Genomic DNA, 22,549 nt, shown 5'->3' on the forward strand with positions numbered 1-22,549 from the left:
TGTTGCTTTAATTGGCAGTGTTGAATTGAGGCAGTGTTGCCAAGGTTAGCAAAGTTTCCAATGCTGCAGAGTGACCTTTGTTGGTAGTGTTACCACTGTTACCTTTGTTTGGCACTTATATATTCTTGTTCTTGTTTCCATTGTTGCAGAAAGTGTTGCTACTGGTTGCAGTATTTTCGTTTTGGTGGGGTTGCTATTGTTGGAAGTGTTACAACTGTTGCTATTGATTTCAGAGTTTACATTGTTTCAGTGCTGTCATTGTTGGCAGTGTTACTACTGATGTCATTGTTGGCAGTGTTTCAATGATGCTATGGTTGGCAATGTTGCCTGTGTTGGGAGTATTATATTTGGCAGCATTACTACTCAAGACGTTGTTGGCACTGTCAGCAGTAATGTAATTTTAGGTAGTATTACAACTGTTGCCATTGATCAAGTACTAGCAATTAACCACTGTTAATAATGTTGGTATTGTTGCAAGTTTTCTATTTTTGGCAGTGTTACCATTATAGGCTGTGTAAAAACTGTTGCTATTGTTGGCAGTGTTACTACTGTTGCCATTGTCGGTGTGTTTCCACTGTTGTCGTTGGCAGTGTTCAAATAATTGGCATTGTTGATATTGTAGGTAGTATTGCTCTACTGTCAGCAATTTATAATGTTTTGCCGGGAATCTCAATAAAAAAAGTAACTTAAAACTGTTTCCAAAATGCAAACACTACTCTTTATCCAATTTTTGAAATCAACTTCAGGTACGAGTGATTGTGTGTGTATATGGTTGGCCTATACATTTATGTGATAGGTTAACTAGCTCCATATATATGGCTAAATTATCAATAGGATTTAGTTTATAAAGCAATAGTGTTTAGCTAAAATAAGTTTATTTTGTCAATTTTAATTAATTATTTATACATATTTTTCTGTAATTGAAGTGTGAACTATTTTCTTAGTTTAGTAATTTTTTAAGTAATCACTATTTTCTATTTAATATTAATTTATATTTGGTTTCAATTACCCCTGAGATGGACTCCACAATCCTCTACACACTCGGGCAAATGCCACCTGCTCACTGGCTACTGGCTTGTGAGACCAGTTAACTGGAATGCTGTGCCACCAATTTGTATTTTTGGCACAATTCTAAATTTGAATTTTCGAAAAATAATGCCGCCAATAATTTTTTGCTGTACACTCCCATTTAATCTTTGTCAGACCTGTCTCCCCAATCGTTCCCAGCATAAATATAATTTTGCCTACAATCTAAAGACCCAGCAAGTGCGATCGTCTTATACCCGCCTTGGTGCACGTTCGTCACCTGTAATCCCCCCCCCCCCCCTTCTCGAGCCGTGACAAGAAGTGCTATGTGCTGCAAGCTATTAGATCAGCTAGGTTCTGAGAGCCAGCCTTACGCGAGCGTTTTCAGGCACGAGCACGGGTCATTTTGCTCGAGCCCTCGACACATCCCCTAGTTTCCCAACGGCATTGCACATTTACACCTCTCCAGTCTTCCCTGGGAACACTGCCCGGAGATTTGACCGGTCCTTAACCCCGGGCAGGGACGACCTGTCTCAAGGTCTGGACATGAGTGTTCGAATGTACCGCCTCTGACCTCTAGTGGTGGTTCTGTGAGTTATTTTCCCTGGGTGTTTGAACGCCTGTTAAACGCCTGCCCGCCTGGCGCCTCACGCAACAAGCAGTGCTCCATAGTTCATTTCCAAGCCACCAGAACACTGCACTAGTCCTCTCCATAAGTCCAATGCTTTAGCAGTCGCCTCGTGTGAGTTGATCTCTCCTTGTTTCGGACACCTCTCAGTAGGTCACGCTGACATCGGCCGACCTCTCCCTCGGAAATCTTCGGAACCTTTCCGTCCAGAAGCCGAAGCCTCCCCTCTTCCTTTGATTGGCGTCGTCTTTTACATACGAGTCGCTGCCGCCCCAGCAGACTGACCACACAGCATCGTCGGCGAGCCGCACATCAAGACTTCACTCCGGTCGTTGTTTAAATATGTAATCAGCTAGGCAAGGGATGTGATCCATACTACTTGAGTAATTAGTAATTAGTCAGTCTGCGTACCTCGTAGAAGTAGTCATGCTTCGTTAATTATACTTCATAATATTATCTATTTTTTGAATCATGGAAACGTCAGCGACAACCGCGTGTTCGCGATATTCGCATCCTGACTGACGCTAAAAGCCATCTCCCTGTATGGTGAGTTTTTTTGACAAACCTTTATTTCCCCAATCAATTTGTTAGTAGGCATTTTCTGCCTATTTTACTAACTGTCTGTGACCAGTTCTGAACATGTTTGTTTCGGATCTGTTCACAGACAGGGTCCAAGGGCCGGATGCGGACATAAGAACACCACCCTCGAGTCCTCCCTCCAGCAATCAGGACGACTAAGGCGCCCTGACGGCTCGTTAGCAGCTCAACTTCTGCCAGCGAACGTCAAACCTCCAGTCCTTCAGTTTTTTTTATATCTTCAGAATAACATCTTATCATGACGTTGAAAGGATCGGAACACCAGAATTTTTTCTTTCGGTACTTTAATAGATTTAAGTGTGCTGGGATTGTGAAAGGAAATTAACATGTTTTGCCTTTTGAAATTAAAAGATCCACCAGTTACACAAGTCATCAAGAGAGAGTGAAGTGTGACAAAATGATAACAGAGCTTAGGTTTACGCTGTTATTACTGATGTGTAACAATGCTGCGAGTCGATACTTCTTTGGTTGAATTTTTTTCATTGACTCAGAGTCTGTCTCTGAGTCAGTCTCTTTGTGCCTGATGACGGCAACAGATGCCAGTTCCCGAAATGTCGAAACTGTTTTGTCATAGGAAACCTATTGTGTTCGTCGGTGTTGTCGTTTTGTTGCCCATAACATCTGGTTATCTTTATCGTTCCTTTCGTATATTTCCAGCGTTGTCCAAGGTTTTGTTGTTTGACTGCATTCACTGTTATTGTTGTCTGATATTAAAGATTAAATGCGTCCGTGTGTGCTGTCGTCGTTGGGGTTGTCCACGATACCTGTTTAGGTACACCGTGGGTTAATCTGTTTGACATAGCCAATTTAGGCTTGTTCTCTGTGGGTTTATATTTTCATTTTTATTTCTTAATTTGCGTTTTTGAAATTGTTTTCATGACAAATAGTGGGAAATTGCAATAGCGTATTTCAAAGAAATTTTACTAAATCAAAATTCCCCATTGCATGAATCGTTTAAAGAACGACTCTGAGTCCATAAAATAAGTTGCGAGCCAATCACAGAAGCAACATGAAGGCACGTGTGTAACGGGAGATGAAACGAGACGTCAGGGTGTGTCGGGGTGTGTAGGGGTGTGTCAGGGTGTGTCGGGGTGTGTCAGGGAGAGTCGGGAAGTGCCGGGGTGTGTGTCGGGGTGTGTCGGGTGTGTGGGAGAGTCTCGTGGAGTGTCGGGGTGTGTGCCGGGGTGTGTGCCGGGGTGAGTGAAGGGGTGAGTGTGGGGGTGAGTGTGGGGGTGCGTGAGGGGGTGAGTGAGGGGGTGCGTGAAGGGGTGCGCGAGGGCGAGTCTCACCGGTCTCCAGGTAGGGGCTGAAGGGCAGCACGAGGGCCATGAGCGCGCGGCCGCCGGGGCGCAGCGCCGCGCGCAGGTCCCGCAGCAGCGACAGCGGGCGGTCGCAGCGGTCCAGCAGGTTCAGGCACGTGATCACGTCGTAGCGCGCGCCGGCCCGCGCCCACTCGTCCACCTCCACGAGTCTGCAGCCACCGTGACAACAACAAACAAGGAATACTGAGTTACAATTCATAACAGACAAAAAATACCAAGCCTTTTTTAATCAAATTAAAAGATTAAAATATATTTATTAAAAAATTAAAAACAAACATTTTTAAATGGACATAAGTATAAAATTCAAAATATCTTCAAAAGATTCCCAGTGACCCAAACATAGATTTCCAAAAAGAGAAAAATTTTCACAGTTTTTCCGTTTACAGCTAAAATTTCTGAGATACAAGCCTTTTTAATGTTTATAAGCATAGTTGTAAGGCACCTCAGGCACCGTTGAAAATAGATGAATATAACCAACTTGCTAGTAATCTGTGCTAGTAATTGATAATTTTAACAGCAAGGAATTAAGAGACCACAAAAGTAGAATAAAACATAAAAATTAAGATCATAACTTAAAAAAAAAAAATTCTGCAAAAACAAAAAACCTTTCGGGCTTCCAAACATGAATAGGTATAAAAATGACAAAAATACAAAATATTTTTTTAAATAAAATTATTAACTTCAAATATAAATAATATTAATTTTTTTTTCGAAAAGGCACACATGTATAAAATTAAAAATATCATCAAAAGATTCCCAGTGTCGCACACTAAGATATACAAGGTTAAAAATTCTGAGATATAATTTTTTGTGTAATTATAAGCACAGTTAGTCGTAAGGTGCCTAATGATAAATATAACAATCAGTTAAATTTAGTAATTAAGGCGTATTCCATTTACGTAGCTGTATTTCAATTGTTTCTCTATTGTTACACTTCCATTTTATATTTTATTCATATCTCTATGGGGCAGGCTAATATTTGTTCTTCGTGATACGCTTGTCTCCAAGGTATGCATATCTCTTTGGCGTTACAGAGTCAGTGAGACAGTGATGAGCGTAACTATATATAGGATAATACATGTCTCTAGACTTGTTTATTGCCAGGATGCTCGATAAAATTTCAGAACACGTTTAAAAACAGTTCTTCTTTGCATTGTGAACAATATTATACCTGATATTTATTTTTATTCAGTTATTATAGAAGCGATCAGGTGGTAACACATTACCGCAAAAACACACTAAACAAACATTAATATTAAATAATAATATATGTTTTTGCTACTATTTATTATTTAATTTATACATTTAATTACATCATAAACATTTCAATTCATATTTGATCATAAGTATTAACGCTCTCTATGAATTTACAAAAGAACTAGCTAGCTATAGTTGCGCTATCTATCGTGTCGATTGTGAACACTACTTGGGTACATATCGAGCTATTTCAGTTGCCACCCGCTGGTCACAATGTAAAGGACAAATTTCTAATGGATGGATAGTAACCGAATCAGAGATTAGGAAAATATACAGATGTAGCATAAATTCCGATTCCAGGCGAAGGGGGTGAAGCCAAAAGGGGAAGGGGATTTCAGTGTACTACACGTAGCAATATGGCGGTCGTTTGTTTACAAATGTATCATCTGTGCCTGCAATGGAAGTTAAATCGGAGAAAAATGTCAACTTATATAATTACAAATATAAACAATCATATTCGTATGTTAATATAAAAAAAAGGGGGGGGGGGACGGGGGGGGGGACGACTTTACGTCTGACGGCATATGTTCCATCTGGATTCCTTATCTCTGGTGAAGACAGTAGCTGTATCCAATTATTTTTTCTGCTAGCACCACTAGATGGTAGTTGGTTGTACTAATGTCCACGTACGTATTTAGAGTCGAAATATATACCAATAATCAGCAAAACATAAATAACCACGACCAATTACAACCTTTGATGCCACGGCGACCATATTGGACACCTTGCCCTTGATCTTTGACATAGACCTTGACCCAGTCGGCCATCTTGGATCCGCCATTTTGTTTTCTCGAACTTTCTAACATTTTGAATACCGCCATTTTGTTTTCTAGAAATTTTCCGCCCTATTGGAATTTAATGCCCCACTGCCTAATGTTGCCATTATCGGTAAGCCCACCATCTTGAAAATCCGCAATTACTATCTGGAAAATTTAAAAAAGTTTAAAATTTATAAAATAAATAATAAAAATTTAAATAAAAATAGTCCGCCATCTTGGATTATGACCTCACGACAGTCATATTGAAAATCCGTTATTATTTAGCTAGAAAATCAGGAAAAATATAAAATTTATCAAAAAATTATCAATTAAAGTTTGGAAATTATTATTTCAAAAAACATTTACATCATTGGTTTAAACCCAGTGAGGGCAAAAATAAAAATAAGGAAATTGATACTTGCTCCACTGAAGCCACCGAAAAACTGATCCCTCAACACTAATGTCAAGGTGTATATATATATATATATATATATATATATATATATATATATATATATATATATATATCACCAGCTAGTATGATGTCACGTCCACCATCTTGTATTCGTCTGCTGGAAACCGCCATCTTGTTTTCATCTGCTAGAGTGGTCTGCTGCCATGTTAGTTTAAATTTTACCCACTAAAGTACAGTAATCATTTATTATTAATGTGGCGCCCTTCTACCGTTTAGTTTGTTGTGGACACCAAGAAACTGATTAAAGACATAAATTATAACAACTTGGAGGAATGAAACCATCGAATGAACTGTGATTCATTGAGGAAATTAATAAAATGGAATATTCAACCAAAGAGATATGTAGATGAGACTTCAACAAAAATTAAAATATAACCAAACTAAGGACTCTAGCTGCAATGAGGATTTTTACCGGGTTTCTCTAGTTCACTTACATACATAATCAGCAGAAAAGGCAGAAAAGGCAGATTAATTAAAAATAATAGTTAGGATAATAGTAGTATGGTTTGGCATGTCCGGGCACAGGCTTCAGGGTGTGGTGAGTGGTGCCGACCGAGCACTGACGTCACGTCCATCTCTGACGTCATGGCGGCCATCTTGACCTTTGACCTTGACCTTTGAAATTGACATTTACCTTGACCCCGGCGACCATATTGTATCCGCCATCTTGGATCAGCCATCTTTAAATCGAGTGCCCCACTCACTCATGATTATTGTGAAGATAATACATTAGAAACTCTGACTGAGAAATATATATTATTGAGATAGAGAACCACGCTACGTACTGCTTGTCGAAACCTAAGATGCACATTTTTTTTTAAGAATTAAGATATGTTGGCATGTGTCAAAAGCTTTACTCATATCAAAATAAATAGCATCAGCTTGCTGTCTAGATGTTATATTGCAATAATGATCACTTACATAACTAAACAAATTTGTTAGAGTGGATCTTATAGATTTAAACCATGTTTTTTTTTTTTTTTTTTAAATGATACTTCTCCAATGATAATATGACCTTATGAATAATTTTCACGAAAACGTTTGAGGAACTGCATAACAAAGAAATAGGCCTACAATTAGTTAACTCCTAATTTTTTTCTCCCTTTTTTAAGGATAGTTATCACAATACATTTTCCATGTGGAAGGAAAGTTAGCATTTCTTAAGCTCGTGTTGAAGATATGTGTTGATAGTGGCGTGAATGAGTTAATACAACCTTTGGTTATAAAATCAAATATTTGATAAAATTAGGTATGCCACCAGAACGAGTGGCTTTACTTGACTTAAGATTTCTAATGGCCCACACAACTCTCAGTAACTGTTGGTACCAAAATGTTAATAACATTAGAACTGTATTTTCAACACCAGTAAAAATTAAGTCTTTTTTTTTCACTTTTATCGGAGCCGTTTTATTATATAGTATTTAGTATTTCTAAATTTTCCATGTCTTTGTGAACGTATGTCTATGCAGTGTCGTACCAAAGCCAGCAAAATATCGATAAATGATTTAAGAATATTTCTTATTATTTTATTAAAGTTAACTTATATTTTTACTACTGCAATAGGCCAGAGGATTAGAACACTAAAGTAGTGATTTTGATGCCATCACCTATCACACCATACTTCTTTCTCACTTCTACCCAATGAATCCGCTTATTGTATAAATCTGTGACAATTTCTGACACCCTGGCAAACGTTTAAAGATACCATCACTGTAATGTTTCTTATTTTAAAATAAAGATATAAATTTATTTAAACTAAAATTTTACTTATTGTTGCTGTATTATTATGAATAAGAAATGCAATGATAAAAACAACAAAAATACATTTTTCTCTGTAGGACTTCAGTCATGTCTATAGGCTATCGACTGATTTAAAATTATTTTAATTAAAAAAAAAACATTCTCAGCAACTAAATAAAAATTTCTATGTAGCACATACAAAATATTCTAGGTTTTTAATAATAGCCTAAACTAAATATTTGTATTTATTTTTTAAGAGACAAAATACGATGATTGAGTTTAATTTCGCTGCATTTTCTGTTCAGTTTTGCATTTCGCTGTAATGCGATGTACTGACTTCCTTTTCGGTGTATGGCGGTGTAATGACTTCTATTTCGCTGTCATTTCGGTTTCATCGCTATTCATCGTATAATATTACCTCCAGCTATGAGGTACCTACAGATATTAGAAATGTTTCTTTTCACGCAATTGATTAGAAAAAAAATTTCAAAGCAGACATGAGGATTATCGACAGAAGTGAAAACTTAAAACTATAAACAAACAATTGTTATTTTTGGATATCCAAATTAATTGTTTGATATTAAATTTAAACTTGTACATCAAAGAAACTATTATTAATATTAGGTAATAATTGGATTAAGTAAATAGAAACATAATTTGAAATAAGAAATACTAACATTGTAAAATATTATTGTGTAACATAAGAAAATATTTGTTGATAAAAATCAGAGACTTTTTCGCAAAATTTACGAAAAAAATACTATCACACAACAAATTTGTTTTATCACGTTAATTACTAAATCCTAAATTACAATAAAATACGCATTACATAGTAATTGTAGGTATTAAAGTAAATAAATAATGATGTTCTAAATTTTGAGGTTATATTGCAACAAAGACTCCGTTTTCTTCTCTATTCAAACTATATATCTATATGAGAAAATTAATATATTTTATACTCACTTTCTACTGCACAGTAATCGTATAGGCCTACTTAAGATTTAAAATAAAAATTGAAGAAAAACACAATTTTAACACTAATAAGAACAGATATAGTGTTATCGTGAACACGTCACGTGACCATGTCGATGACGACTTACATGAATTAACTTCCTATCCCAACCTTCCCATAGGAGTTTCCAGACAAGCGGGAGTGGACCACAGCTGCAGATGTCATGAGGAGCTCCCGCTAACTAATTCGGAGAAGCCGTCTAGCGCCAAGACTGCTTTATTAGCGTCGATGCGGCGGCCCCATTAAACCACCGAGTTCTCGCGAGGGAAGCGTGTTAGCTAATCCACCCCCCTCTCCACCCCCCTTCAGCCCCGCAGCGGCGCCACGCTTTAACTCTCCCGTGGGAACCGTCAATCAAGGAAGGAGGAGCGAAGTTGGGGGAGGGAGGAACGAGAGTTGGAAGACGTTCTTGATTAACACTTTCCCCGGCTAATGAGCCTCAAGTTTCCCTCGTCTTGTTCGCCTCCGGAAGGAGTCCCACTCGCCGGGCGCGCGAGTTTACGACCTCCCGAGACGAAGTCACGAAGCTGCTTCACTAGCGCTCCAGCGGCGAGCCTCTCAACCAGATTGCCGCTCCGAGCCAGAGAGAGAGAGAGAGCAACTGCTTCATTCTCGCCAACATCTTGTCTCATGCATCAGTTTTACAAGCATTCCTTCACACACGTGAACATTTCTATATATATATTTTTTTCGTTCAGGGGAAAAAAAAATTGGTTGTCTGTAAAGTCGGTTTACGGACGATAGTTTAACGTGACGTCATAACAAAACATTGATGAAATGATTGCATAGTTTTATGAATAAAATTGAACCATTTTTATTGAATTATCACTATTTTGTATGGATACTAGGACGGAGTGAAATGAAATCTACAATTTAATTAATAAATTTACTTTTATTTGCACTCGTTAATTCAAATATGTTTATTACTTTAACAAAGAGATTATTTTAACTATAACTTTTATACATGTTTACTATTTAACTTCTCTAATCTGTGTTATTCTGTTAAGGATAGGACGATGATAGGAAAAGTAGGAAACGAATGGGAGTGTTTCAAGTTTAATGTGCCTCGAAAAAGTCAAATCGATGGTTGTTCCAATCGAGTGGAAGAGAGATAGATACGGCGCAAGCGTACAATGAGCGTAACGGGACACAGCGTAACTGGACAATGTGCGTAACGGGACACTTTTTCTTGCGTGAAGCCGGCGTTCATCGATTTATTAGACGTAGTCACGTCAAAAATAAGTCCTTCACACTTCAAAACCAGTTGAAGAAAGGGCAATGATAAAGTTGTGAACTGGAATGGTGTGTATGTTTATATTATTAAGTACACACTACAAATATTATACAAGTTTGTAATTAACCTGATATAGATTAATAAAAAACAAAAAACAAAGAGAGAGTTTTTTTATCTGTAGTTCACGTAGAGCAAAGAATGAAAGGCCTCGAGGCGATGAAATTCGGTTAGTGTATTTTCCAGAGTTTCGAAGAAATTAATTTCAAAATTCTATTTACTCATAAAACATTCCAAAATAATAAGTAGATCAGGTTTTAACAATACAGTCATGCAAGTGTGAGTTTAAGAAAATACATAATTTTGGAATTTTATTATCTCTCTACCGACAGGAGATTACAGTCTCTTTCAAATTCTGTTTACAAATTAATTTTTTTCCTTGAACTACATTTTTTGACGGGAATATTTTACAATTCAGGAAAAAAAAAATTGGGCTGTGAGAAGCAATGACGTGTAAAACATAAAAAATTATGTTCATTGAGGAGTTCTCGGAAAGATTAGCCAGTAGTGTGAAGACCCTTTTCCTCAACAATTATGTTCACTGAGGAGTAATAGAGAAGATTAGTATATAGTGCTACGACCCTTTTTCCTTAACAGTTTTGGTCATTGAGGAATTTTGGGAAAGATTGGTCTGTAGTGCTACGGAATTTTCCCCAAAAACATTTTTTAATGAATAATTTAAGGGTTATAATTGTGCAAAAGGATGTTTCAAAATTTCAGCACCACAGAAAATAAGCTTTTTCAAGGTACTTTGTTCGTTTCCCTTCGTGTGTGTTCAAGCAGGCTGTGACTCTTACATCCCTAAATCCTGCGAAATTCAGTCAAAAGATTTATCTAAAAATCATACACTAAAAATATATTGTACAAAAGAAAAAAAACTGTAATATATTTGAAAAAAAAAGATACAAATAAAATCTCAGTGGGTAATGCGGAGTGCTTGGACTAGAAAATAACTGCAACATCAACAAATTCTAGAATGTGATAAGCAGAGTAAAAATGGCGGTCCTTCGAATGAATGTACACAACTCATTAAAGCATTATTTTGACGCTAGTACTGTCACATTACTGTAAGCTAACTGTTCCACTTAACACGACACATTTCGCACGTGACATTACATCAATACATTAGAAACAAATATATAACATCGAAGTTTCTGTCTGAGATTTCCAAATAATAACATACTACATATTTTACTTATTTGCAAACATATCATATTCGTTTAAACACCGATATATATATTTTGTTTGTTGGTCTGACGGTAGGAAATTATCTAACTAAAAAACCGAAGACGCCAATGGTTTGAAAATCACACGAGTTTTAGTTAGTTAACCCTCGGATTCATTTGGTCTTTATTTTATTGTCATTTCTCAAACTGGCGCTAGTATCTGTGAGGTAGATCTTTCTGGTAGTTTCTATACCATTAAACACTTGCGATCCGGTCGACAAAAGATGCCCTGTGGTAAAAATAATACTTGAACCCAGGAGAGTAAGAAACAGGAATAGAGTTTTGACTTTTTGTCTTGAGAAATAAGAACTGTCTATACAGAGTGAGTCTGAATTCGACAGACAAAATTCGGCTGCAGATTCATCACGACAAAATAAGTTGAAAACATCTAGAAGACTTATGGTAAAAAAAATGCTTTCCAAGCCTGTTATACGTCTTTGAAGATGGAGTTTACCAACAATTTTATTCTAATTAGGAGAGAAAGTATTTAAGATGGACCACTGAGCGTCTGGTTTATATTTAATTGGATTAAGTTCTAAAACCACCGCGAATTTTGTGGTCGTAGAAGCATTATTTCATTGAAATAATTGGGCTAGTAACTCGTCACAAAAAATATGTGTTACATCTTTAACACTTTATCTGTTATTTACAATACAAACGTCGTTTAGCCCCAACTTCAAAAACGTAATTTTGCTTTGTTAAGCGCTTTAGATCATTAGGCCAGTATTTCAAGACACAAAAATAAGGGTTCGGGTGTTGAATATGCTACACATGTACCCTAACCATATTCCTAGTTCACGATAGGACACGGCCAGTCCCTTATTTAAAGGGAACGGATATTGGTATCCTATCTGTTGCCGATTTTCGCTGATTTCGTCCAGATGGCAGACCCGCGTCTCGGATATCATATTTTTTATGATCATCGGGGGACATACCAAGCGTGTAGGTGTGCCAAATGAAACTTTATAATAGCGAAACTATTTTGGAATACATTTTGTACACTTTAATGGCCATAACAAAACAAAAATAATCGAAATTTTAAAAGTACTTGAAACATTAGAGAGGCAGTTATATTTTTTTTGGTGCGATGGTGCTGCTCGAATGCTCGAATGCGTTGAAACCACTTTAAAGCCAAGCTCAGGGCACCGTTTATTAAAACTGTTGGCGATTTGATTCCTTGCCGGGATTTGGTTTGGACACGTTCTGGAATACGGCCCACGAGTCAGGTTACGGCTGTGTCCCAAACAGGCGGTGCTTATTTGTAGGGACCGGAAAAATTCGCGGGTTAAATAACCTCTAGGATGGACTCCATAGTTCTACGTACACTCGGTCAAATGCCACCCACTCATTGGCTGCTGTCTTGTGAGACGTTCCAGCGTAGCAGCCTGTGAGTCGATAAAGCTTTGGTTGGGTGTTTCTCATTGGCCCAGAGTCACCCAGGTGAGTTGTGAACCAATAGCAGAGGCAGCACTGAGGTATAACTATTTGTATTTTAGTCTATCGCGAATTTTTCCGGTCTCTATTGCCAGCTCATCCGAACGTCTTGGAATACCGCACCAAGTAGTACAGATGTTTTCAACTTATTTGGCTTGTGATGAATCTGCAGTTGAAGTTTTGTCAGTCGAATTCAGAATCACCTGGTGTGGCTTTGCACACGAAAAACACGACTAGGACAGCAAGCATGGACATTTTCGATAAAGTTCTTCGGGACGAACTACCGACGCCCGATGGGAAAGGCCTCGGCGCCCGGTGAAACGGGTGTTCCGAAAAAAAAAAAAAAGGTGCTAACGCATTCGGGACGAGCAGGCGCGTGTTTTCGTGCGCAGTCACGTCCGCCCGTCTGCGTCGGCGCTGACTTGACAAGCATCGGTTACCTACCGCTGCCCCGTCTGCCTGGCGGTGGGGGTGGTGGGGGTAGCAGGGGTGGCGCCTCGTCGGCGCGTAATGGACTCGCATTAAAAATGCTTTCAGGATAATTTGATTAAGGTGGCCGAGGGGACGTTCCCCTCCCAGACGGGAGGCAGTTAGCAGATGCGGTACACTTTACTGTCCCCCATCTTCGCCAACTCCGAAGAAGATTCTCAACGCCCCCTCCCCCCCTCATCCTTCCTTCTTCCTGTTTCGAAAAAAAAAAATAAAAAACACCGTCGCACGTCCTCGGACGGGCTTTACTGCTGCCGCTTGCGGCCGACCCAGTTTATCAAGTTTACCCTCGTAAACTGCCGTCCGTTAACGGTCCTCTGCGGCGGCCATTGTGATGCTGATGGTGACACCAGAGTCGCCTCGGGCCCAATTAGAAAAGTTTCCCCTCCCGTATGTCTCGGCACGCCCGCCTTCGTCTGCGCCACGTCTTCGGTATTCGCGTCTCGCTCTACGTATGCACAGGGTGATTCACTAGGGGGTTGTCTGTACAGTCGGTTTACGGACGATAATTTTACGTGATAACGTCATAAGAAAACATTGATGAAAAATTGCATACGTTTTTAACTATCAAATATTATTTACAGTTTTTGCAAATTTAATTCAAATAATTTGTTTAAATGTGATCACGAACAATTAGTTAAAAAGCCCGCCTTAACCTGTTTGATATTATAGAAGGTTTTCTCGCACGGTGGTTGGCCGGTTCGTGCACGCTCGGTTCAGGCGGAACGTGACAATGAGTCATGCTTTTTCGTGCGTGCAGCCGGCGTTCATCGATTTATAAGACGTGATCACGTCAAAAAGTTGTACTTTTTTACAGAAGATTCCCTTTGAAAAACCAGTTGCCTAATAATACTACCAGAAAATTATTGTAAATTTGAATAAAAAATTGCTATGGTTATACGTTTTTGGAAGCAATACTGAATGTTTCTCGTCTCGCTTACAAAAATTGGAGCATAATTCAAAATTTTTATTGATTTTTTATGCAAGCATAGGTCAAAGACAAGATAAAAACTCTTTGCAACGGCTTGTCGTGCAAAAGGGTCCCAAGCCATTATATATATATATCAGGTTCAATTTATGTACCTATTTTAATTGGTAAAAATTGCGTGAATGGTCTTGTGTATACGGGATCGTCAGGTAGGCTGATAAGTAAAAATTGGTGTAACCAGATACTCATGGAGAATGATATTGGGGTTATAAAAGTAAAGAAAATACATAGGGTAAAATTTACCTCAGCTGATGGTAGTTTGTCGTCATCGGAATGCAATTAGGATCGGTGAATTAACATGGAAAAAAATATTATTGTTACGTGATTGATGGCATAAACTATCATGTAATCATAGGTATTGATATCTTATTGTATATGCAGGCGATAATAGATTTTCGTAAGTGTCAACTACGTTTTGAGTTTAGTAAAAAAACAGTCGATTTGGTAATGGGTGAAAATAAAAACACGTGCGTATACGAAGAACGTGAAAAGATGGTGGGGTATTTTTAGTAAATATATTAGAATGTTTTGACCAAGAAATTGGGTCATTCTACCGATTGCCTTATCTTTTTCACTTAAAGGACGGACATACAGTTGTTTGCGCGCCGTACAATGTTGTGGCAGTTAAGGTCAGTAGTATAGGAATGGGCATACTGGCGCAGGCTTCAGGCTGAGGTGCGAGGTGCCGAGCCACATCTCTGACGTCACGTCCATCGCTGACGTCACGGCGGCCATCTTGGATGGCTGTGACCTTGACCTTTGACCTTGAATTTGATCCTCAAAACGGGTCAACATTTGCCAAAATTGGGCAAAATTTGCCCAAAATTCCTCAAAATTTCCATTTCTGTGTGTGGCCGGCAGGGCCACATTTTTACTTGTAATTTATTTTTGTTGCTGGTCTCTAGTTTTATATGGTTTTTTATTTCACGTATTTTTACGCCTTTTTTAATTAATGTTAATTTATCTGTAAATTTTTTTAATTATATTTGTTTCTGTTAATTAGTTATATGCCGTTTGGTAGCTATCGATTATGAGTTTAAGAACATCGATTGTGTTTCACGTAAATACCACTTGGCGAGCGCCCGGCGTTTGGCTGATGACGTCAGACATTCGGCTTGCCGGGAAGAAAAAATCAGCTGGGCCGGCCAGAGAGTGTGGCGAGCGACCGTCGAAGACAGAGCCATGTGACGGCGCGGACTGGTGTGCCGGACGGCAACGGGCGGGGAAGAGTATGGGGGTGGAGGCTCCACGCTGGGTGACAGGGCAATGGTTTGCCCTGTGATACTGAACTTATCAAGGTAAAGAGAGGCCGCAATTTTGATTTTTACCCTCGTGGTGCTGCACTGGTTTTTGGCAAACCTAGTGAACTGTGTATTTTCCCATACTAAATTTTATTTGGACGGAACTTTTATTAGCCAGTTTGGTGAAGAGGCCCATTTGTTTCACACGTTGTTCCAGTGTGGGATTTTTTAAAAAGGTCGCCCGTTTGCCTGTAGTTGTAATAAAAGTATAAGTTTGGAAGAAACGAACATTTTGCAATTTGTTTTTGAGACTTTGTCTTCGGAATTTGCATACTTAAAGTTGCATTTAGCTAATATATCAGCTTGTGCAGTATTATTAAATGCATGCGATCGGTATTGGACTACATGCGCAGCCTGATGTTGGTTGGTGCGACCATTCTACGTTTTTATGAAATCATTGGCAAGTTAATAAAGAAGTAAGACTTTGTTTGAAGTATATGATAAAAACTTCTGTGGTAACATAGTTATGTTACGTGAAGAGTTTTTGCTACATTTCCCTTAAAAAAATAAGAAAATTTTTTTTTGGTCATCGTTCACGCCTTTGTGAATTCGTACCTATGGCCCGGCGTGGCATTAGACTCTGGAGTTGGTGAGGAAGGTCAGGAAGCCAGCGCACGCCTAGGATATTAACTTTGTTTTTTTGGCAAGTCTTTAGCAACGAACATCTGAAGAAAGACTAAACCGTTGATTGAGAGTTTAAGAACTTTATTTAAATAAATTTTTTGTACTTCAGTTTTATTATTGTAGATTTTTTTATATATTTGTATTGATTGTCTTGTTTGATTTTTGGTATTAGGGCAGTCAGTAAATTTTGATATTTTATAGTGGCCACGCCTCACGCCCTTATATATTTTTATACTTGTTGTTATCAGTATTTATATTTTTACGATTTTTTAAAGGTTATTGTTAGTATCGCAAATGGGGATAAGATGCTGCCATTATTAACGTCAGCTTTTGTAACTAAGCTTGTATGGTTATGTATAGTAAAAATTATTTTTGCAAATTTCTATTTTTTAATAACTTACGTCCAAAGTCTTGCCTCTTGTTTGTTTAATGGTTACTCTGCTATTATATCCTTTGAATTTTTTGGCCTGACCCCTGGGCAGTGGTGTGGGGAATTTATATTGTTTAGCTTTTTATGCCTGGTTTTAATATTTATTTTTTCCCTTCGCGCCCAGAGTGAGTCGGGGACGCAACCCCTCTTCCAATTAAGGAGGAAGAAGGGTTTCATGTGAAAAAAAATTCCGCCAAAAATTTTTAAAAAATTCCACAAATTAAAAATTTCTCTTTTCGAGGGAAAAATTCCCGTTTCGAGGGAAAATTTCTCGTTTTTAGTCCTTAAAAATCCTGGCGGCTAGAAATGTCCATATAGAGGCTTAAGCATCCATGTCTACAGCCTCTGATAAGCCTCTGACGTCAGGAATAATATATTCTGCTAGCTTGTGAACTTCTCATTGTTGAACAAAGATAGAGTTCTAGTACAAGCCAGAATTTTATGTATTTTTTTATTTTATTTTTTTTAATTTTTTAATAATTTATTTTTATTTTTTATTATTTTTTTCCTGAAATTTTATGATATCAAAGAAAACTTGCGGTGGTTTTCTCCGTGTGCTCCTGATTATTCTTGTCAATATTATGGTGGATTTCTCCGTGTGCTCCCGTTTATTCTTGACAATATTATGATGGTTTTCTCTGGGTGCTTCTGATTATTCCTGACTAGACATCTGATGGTTTTCTCCGAGTGCTTCTGGTTACTGATGAGGAATTGATCTCTGCATGAAGAATTTTTTACTTAATGAGTCATGTCATTTTTTATTCAAGGTTGCATTTAATTATTGAAATTCTGCCAATAAATCAGCACTTGTAATATTTTTATCAGGTGGAAATTTAAAAAAAAAAATATCATTACTCAGTCAAATAATCTCTGAGAAATCTAAGAAGCACTAACAGGATGGACGAACTTCCTTCTCCTTGGAGTCTAGCGAAGCCATCCTTCTTTTGCGATCGTTAGTGAGCATCCCGCATCCCGCATAAAAGAACTAAATATTATTTACCTGCAAGTAACATGTGGCGACATCTGTTGTTGAAAAGCAGAACTACTTGCAACAAGTACCTTTGAATGAGATAAATTAATTCTCGCTGATGAAATAATTAAAAAATTCTATTTAAGTAATATATCTAATTTAAAACTCTTAGTTTGCATCTGGCATTAGTCTCAATAACTAATATGAATCCTGAAACGGGATTTGTTGCTGTATCAAAACGTCATCACTGTAGATACTGTAGCAAGGTGTTTACCTTGAGAAAGAATGCTAAACGACATGAGAGAAGCGAGTGTAATTTGGGTCCTTGTCAAAAACCATTTCATTGCAGTCAGTGTCAGAAATCCTTTGGTAGAAGATATTACTTGGATAGACATTACAAGACCTGTACAATTAAGATGAATAAAGATAACGAAGACTGGGCTACAACATCGCGGAAGAGGAACGAAGGCGAAAAAGCTAATGCTAAAATTACTGATCTAGATCAAGATAATAATTTAAAATTTAAAACAAACGAAGGAAGTTGTAACCACATTAGAAATGAAAATATATTTACTCCAATATCTAGTCGTCTCCATGAAAATGTGAAAGATGGAGAACCACCTGAAGCTTACAAGGTCGAAGACTTTGATGAATCATCTGAGGCTGGCATGATTGAAGATTGTGGTGACACATCTGAGGCTGACATGATTGAGTACTGTACTGAAACACCTAAAGCAGGCAAGATCGAAGACTGTGATGGCAGTCTGAGACCAAAACGATGGAAACGACGTAATAAAATAAATTATCCTGATCAAGTTTGTGGTGCTGACATGATTGAAGACTGTGGTGACATTTCAGAAGCTGGCATGATTGAAGATTGTGGTGACACATCTGAGGCTGACATGATTGAGTACTGTACTGAAGCACCAAAAGCATGCAAGAGCGAACACTGTGATGGTGGTTTGAGACCAAAACGATGGAAACGACGTAATAAAATAAATTATCCTGATCAAGCTTGTGATAATCACTGGCAAGATGACGAAAGTGACCTTGTGGTTGGTGTTAAAACGATAGACACCAGAGATAATATTTATTATAAACATGCAAGGATGATGAAGGCAGCAGAAGAGATTGATTATACCTCATGGGAAGATCCTAACATATTGGTTAACAGGCTACGACTACTACATGGATCGCTTTGCGCAGGAAACTATTCGAACATTAAAGAAATATCCTTCATACTCAAAGAACTGAGGGAAGCTGGCTACATACAATAATGGATTAAATTAAATGTATGTGTATAAACTTGAAGATAAATTAATATATTTTCTTTCCAGATGGAAGCTATCATTTATCGAAATCTGATTTCTAAATAAAACTTATAACTTAAAGGTGTAAAAAACGTTACCACTGCCAGTCAAAATGTATACTGATAAAGACATGTTAGTAATCATGCCAAGTTCGATAAAAGTAATAGGAATCAGTTGGAACCAATTGAAGATGGAGCTCTTGGAGCAATTGGAGCCTTTTGAAGCATTTGGAGTCTTTTGGAGCTGTTGGAGCCATTTGGAGCATTTGGAGCCTTTTGAAGCATTTGGAGCTACCAAGCATTTGGAGCCATTTGGAGCTGTGTTAAGCATTTGGAGGCTGTTGGAGTATTTGGAGCCTTTTTTTGGAGCTGTTGGAGCATTTGGAGCTGCTGGAGACATTTGGAGCTGTCAAGCATTTGGAGGCCGTTTGGAGCATTTGGAGCCATTTGGAGCTGTGTTATGCATTTGGAGCTGTCAAGCATTTGGAGCCATTTGGAGCTGTGTTAAGCATTTGGAGGCTGTTGGAGCATTTGGAGCCTTTTTTTGAGCTGTTGGAGCATTTGGAGCTGCTGGAGACATTTGGAGCTGTCAAGCATTTGGAGGCCGTTTGGAGCATTTGGAGCCATTTAGAGCTGTGTTAAGCATTTGGAGGCTGTTGGAGCCATTTGGAGCATTTGGAGCTGCTGGAAACATTTGGAGCTGTCAAGCATTTGGAGGCTGTTGGAGCTGTTGGAGCCATTTGGAGGCCGTTTGGAGCATTTGGAGCATTTGGAGCCTTTTGAAGCATTTGGAGCTGTCAAGCATTTGGAGGCCGTTTGGAGCATTTGGAGCCATTTGGAACTGTGTTAAGCATTTGGAGGCTGTTGGAGCTTTTGGAGCCATTTGGAGGCCGTTTGGAGCATTTGGAGCCATTTGGAGCTAAGAAGTAGTCGTTGTACGTCTATGCAGGGCTAAATTTTTATAAGATTGCTGGCTTTAGCAAGTGATTCTGTAGTAGGATAGAAATTGTGTAATAAATATTATGTTTGTAAAAGACTTTTAGGTGTTTTATTCCTCGAACCTTACACTTTTCTGGTATTTTAATTAAATTTATTTTAGCTTCGTCCAGGATCGTGTCAAGGACCTTAGTCGATCTAATCAATCAGTATATAGATTACAAATTTATTTAATGAGTTTTGAACTTTTTCCCGAATCTCTAGCATTACAATTACGAATTTCCAATATGGTGGTCTTGATGTCTGATAGGATGATGGTAGTAGATGATTTAAAGTCTCTTTAAGAATGTTGAACATGGTTTAATGGAATTATTATTTTTTTTTCATAAAATTAAATGTTTTGCATCGATCGAGGATCGAACCAAGGACTGGAGCGGATCGAATCGATATGTAAGTTAATGAGTGATTTATTTAATGAATTTTGGATTTTTTCCCGCTTTTCTAGCTACATTATTACATGATTTCAAGATGGCGGTCGAATTTCATGATGGCGGGGGCACCTCGGTAATAAATGATTACTGCACTGTAGTGGGTTAGAATAAAATTATCCAGATGGAAATGTACTCTATAATACAAGTACACACACAAGATGGCGTACTCCAGCAGGTGGTATCCTCTGGTAGCATGTACTGAACATAAAATGTCGGATCCATGATGGTCGACAAGGACAAAGTCAAATTTCCAGGACAAAGTCAAATTTCAAGGTCAAGGTCAAATTTCAAGGTCAAGGTCAAAGTTCAAGGTCAATGTTCAATGTCAACAGTTGAGGACACAAGTATAGTGACCAGATAATTATACTACATGGTATCGGCACACTCTAGCTGACGAAAACAAGATGGTGGTCTCCAGCGGATGAAGACAAGATGGCGGACATGATGTCATACCAGTTGATGATATATACCTTGGTACTGGTGGTGGTAGATCAGTCTAGGTAGCTTTCATGGAGGAAGGATCGACCGTTTACTCTCGCCGGGAATCGAACCAAGGACGTACATCGATATAATCAAACAGAATTCAAATACGTTAATTTTTTGATGAATTTTGGAATTTTTTTCATTAAAATCGGATAATAAATAAAGATTTTCAAGATGGCGTCCAAATTTCAAGATGGCGTACATGACGTCATACTGCCGGATGATATATATGCTATGAAAAAAGTGGTGGGAGTCAGTATGCCAGCAGTCACTGTGAGGGAAGGATCGGTCACCATTTTTTTTTTTGCCCTCACCGGGTTCGAACCGAGGACTCCGAACTCCGTGTCGTAAAAGTTTATTTTTTTAAATATTTTTATTAAAATTTTATTATTTGAATTTTTTTATAATTTTTAAAAAAAATTTCATTAAAATCAGATAATAAATTTAAAGATGGCGGCCGTAACGGAAATTGCAACGGTGACGTCTTTATTCAAAATGACATATTCCATGATGACGTCAGAGGCTTATCAGAGGCTGTAGACATGGATGCTTAAGCCTCTATATGGACATTTCTAGCCGCCAGGATTTTTAAGGACAAAAAACGAGAAATTTTCCCTCGAAACGGGAATTTTTCCCTCGAAAAGAGAAATTTTTAATTTGTGGAATTTTTTAAAAATTTTTGGCGGAATTTTTTTCCACAGAAATGGAAATTTTGAGGAATTTTGGGCAAATTTTGCCCAATTTTGGCAAATTTTGATCCGTTTTGAGGATCAAATTCAAGGTCAAGGTCAAAGGTCAAGGTCACAGCCATCCAAGATGGCCGCCGTGACGTCAGCGATGGACGTGACGTCAGAGATGTGGCTCGGCACCTCGCACCTCAGCCTGAAGCCTGCGCCAGTATGCCCATTCCTATACTACTAAGGTCAAATCATTTCGATGAATGATTACAAAAATTCTAGCCGAAGAGGTAAATTCTACTAGTATATACGCGAGTCCGGCATTTTTGGTGCCGAAAGGCAAGGAGAAACCATAAGTGTATCGCTTAGTAACAGATCTGAGATTGGTCGACCCGAAGTTATGCCCGGACCCATTCCTGGCACCCAGTGTGGACTTAGCTTTACAGCAGCTGGGAAAGGTAAAATACTTCACTATACCTACCGGATTTTAACCAGGCATTTCTACAAACTGAGTTACACTCAGAACCTTTATTTTTCGTCCCTCCGTGGGAGTACTACAGCTGGTGTCGCGAACCATTCGGTTGTAATAATGGTGTACAGGCTTTGTCGAGAGTACTATAGCATGTGTTGGGAGAATATCGTACGAGTTCATGTTTGATTACATCGATGATGTTTGCATTTATAGTAACACATGGGAAGAGCATTATACGCACATTCAAAACGGTATTGAAAGCCTTAAGCGAGGTATAGGATTGACGGTAAATCCGAAGAAGATAACTTGTGCACACAGGAGCAAACAAAATTTCTTGGATTTATTATTGCGGAAGGTCAGTTAAGGCTGGATCCTGAGAAAGTAGCGGCAGTAGTAAATTTCCCTCGGCCCGAAAATTTGAAGGCGGTACGGAGATTTTTAGGCATGTGTGTGTACAATGCTAATTTATACGAGGATACGCAGATATGACTGACCCTTTAACTTTATTAAATGGAAGGGAGTAGAATTTAACTGGAACGAAAAACAGGAAAAGGCGTTCAAAACTCTTAAACGTGTGTTAACTACCGCGACAATTTTGACCTTGCCGAATTTC

The 22,549-nt window shown here is 38.3% G+C and overlaps 1 protein-coding gene across 2 annotated transcripts in view; it reads right to left on the reverse strand.

The window, feature by feature from the left end:
- Nucleotides 1-22,549, reverse strand: part of LOC134538455 (protein-L-histidine N-pros-methyltransferase) — a 731,139-nt gene that overhangs the window by 36,530 nt on the left and 672,060 nt on the right. For both annotated transcript variants that reach the window (XM_063379780.1, XM_063379779.1), the window contains exon 4: nt 3,541-3,722. In XM_063379780.1, coding sequence (XP_063235850.1) covers nt 3,541-3,722 — 182 coding nt within the window. The remainder of the gene's footprint in view (nt 1-3,540; nt 3,723-22,549) is intronic.

This window comes from Bacillus rossius, chromosome 13, assembly GCF_032445375.1.
Source record: "Bacillus rossius redtenbacheri isolate Brsri chromosome 13, Brsri_v3, whole genome shotgun sequence".
NCBI lineage: Eukaryota > Metazoa > Arthropoda > Insecta > Phasmatodea > Bacillidae > Bacillus > Bacillus rossius.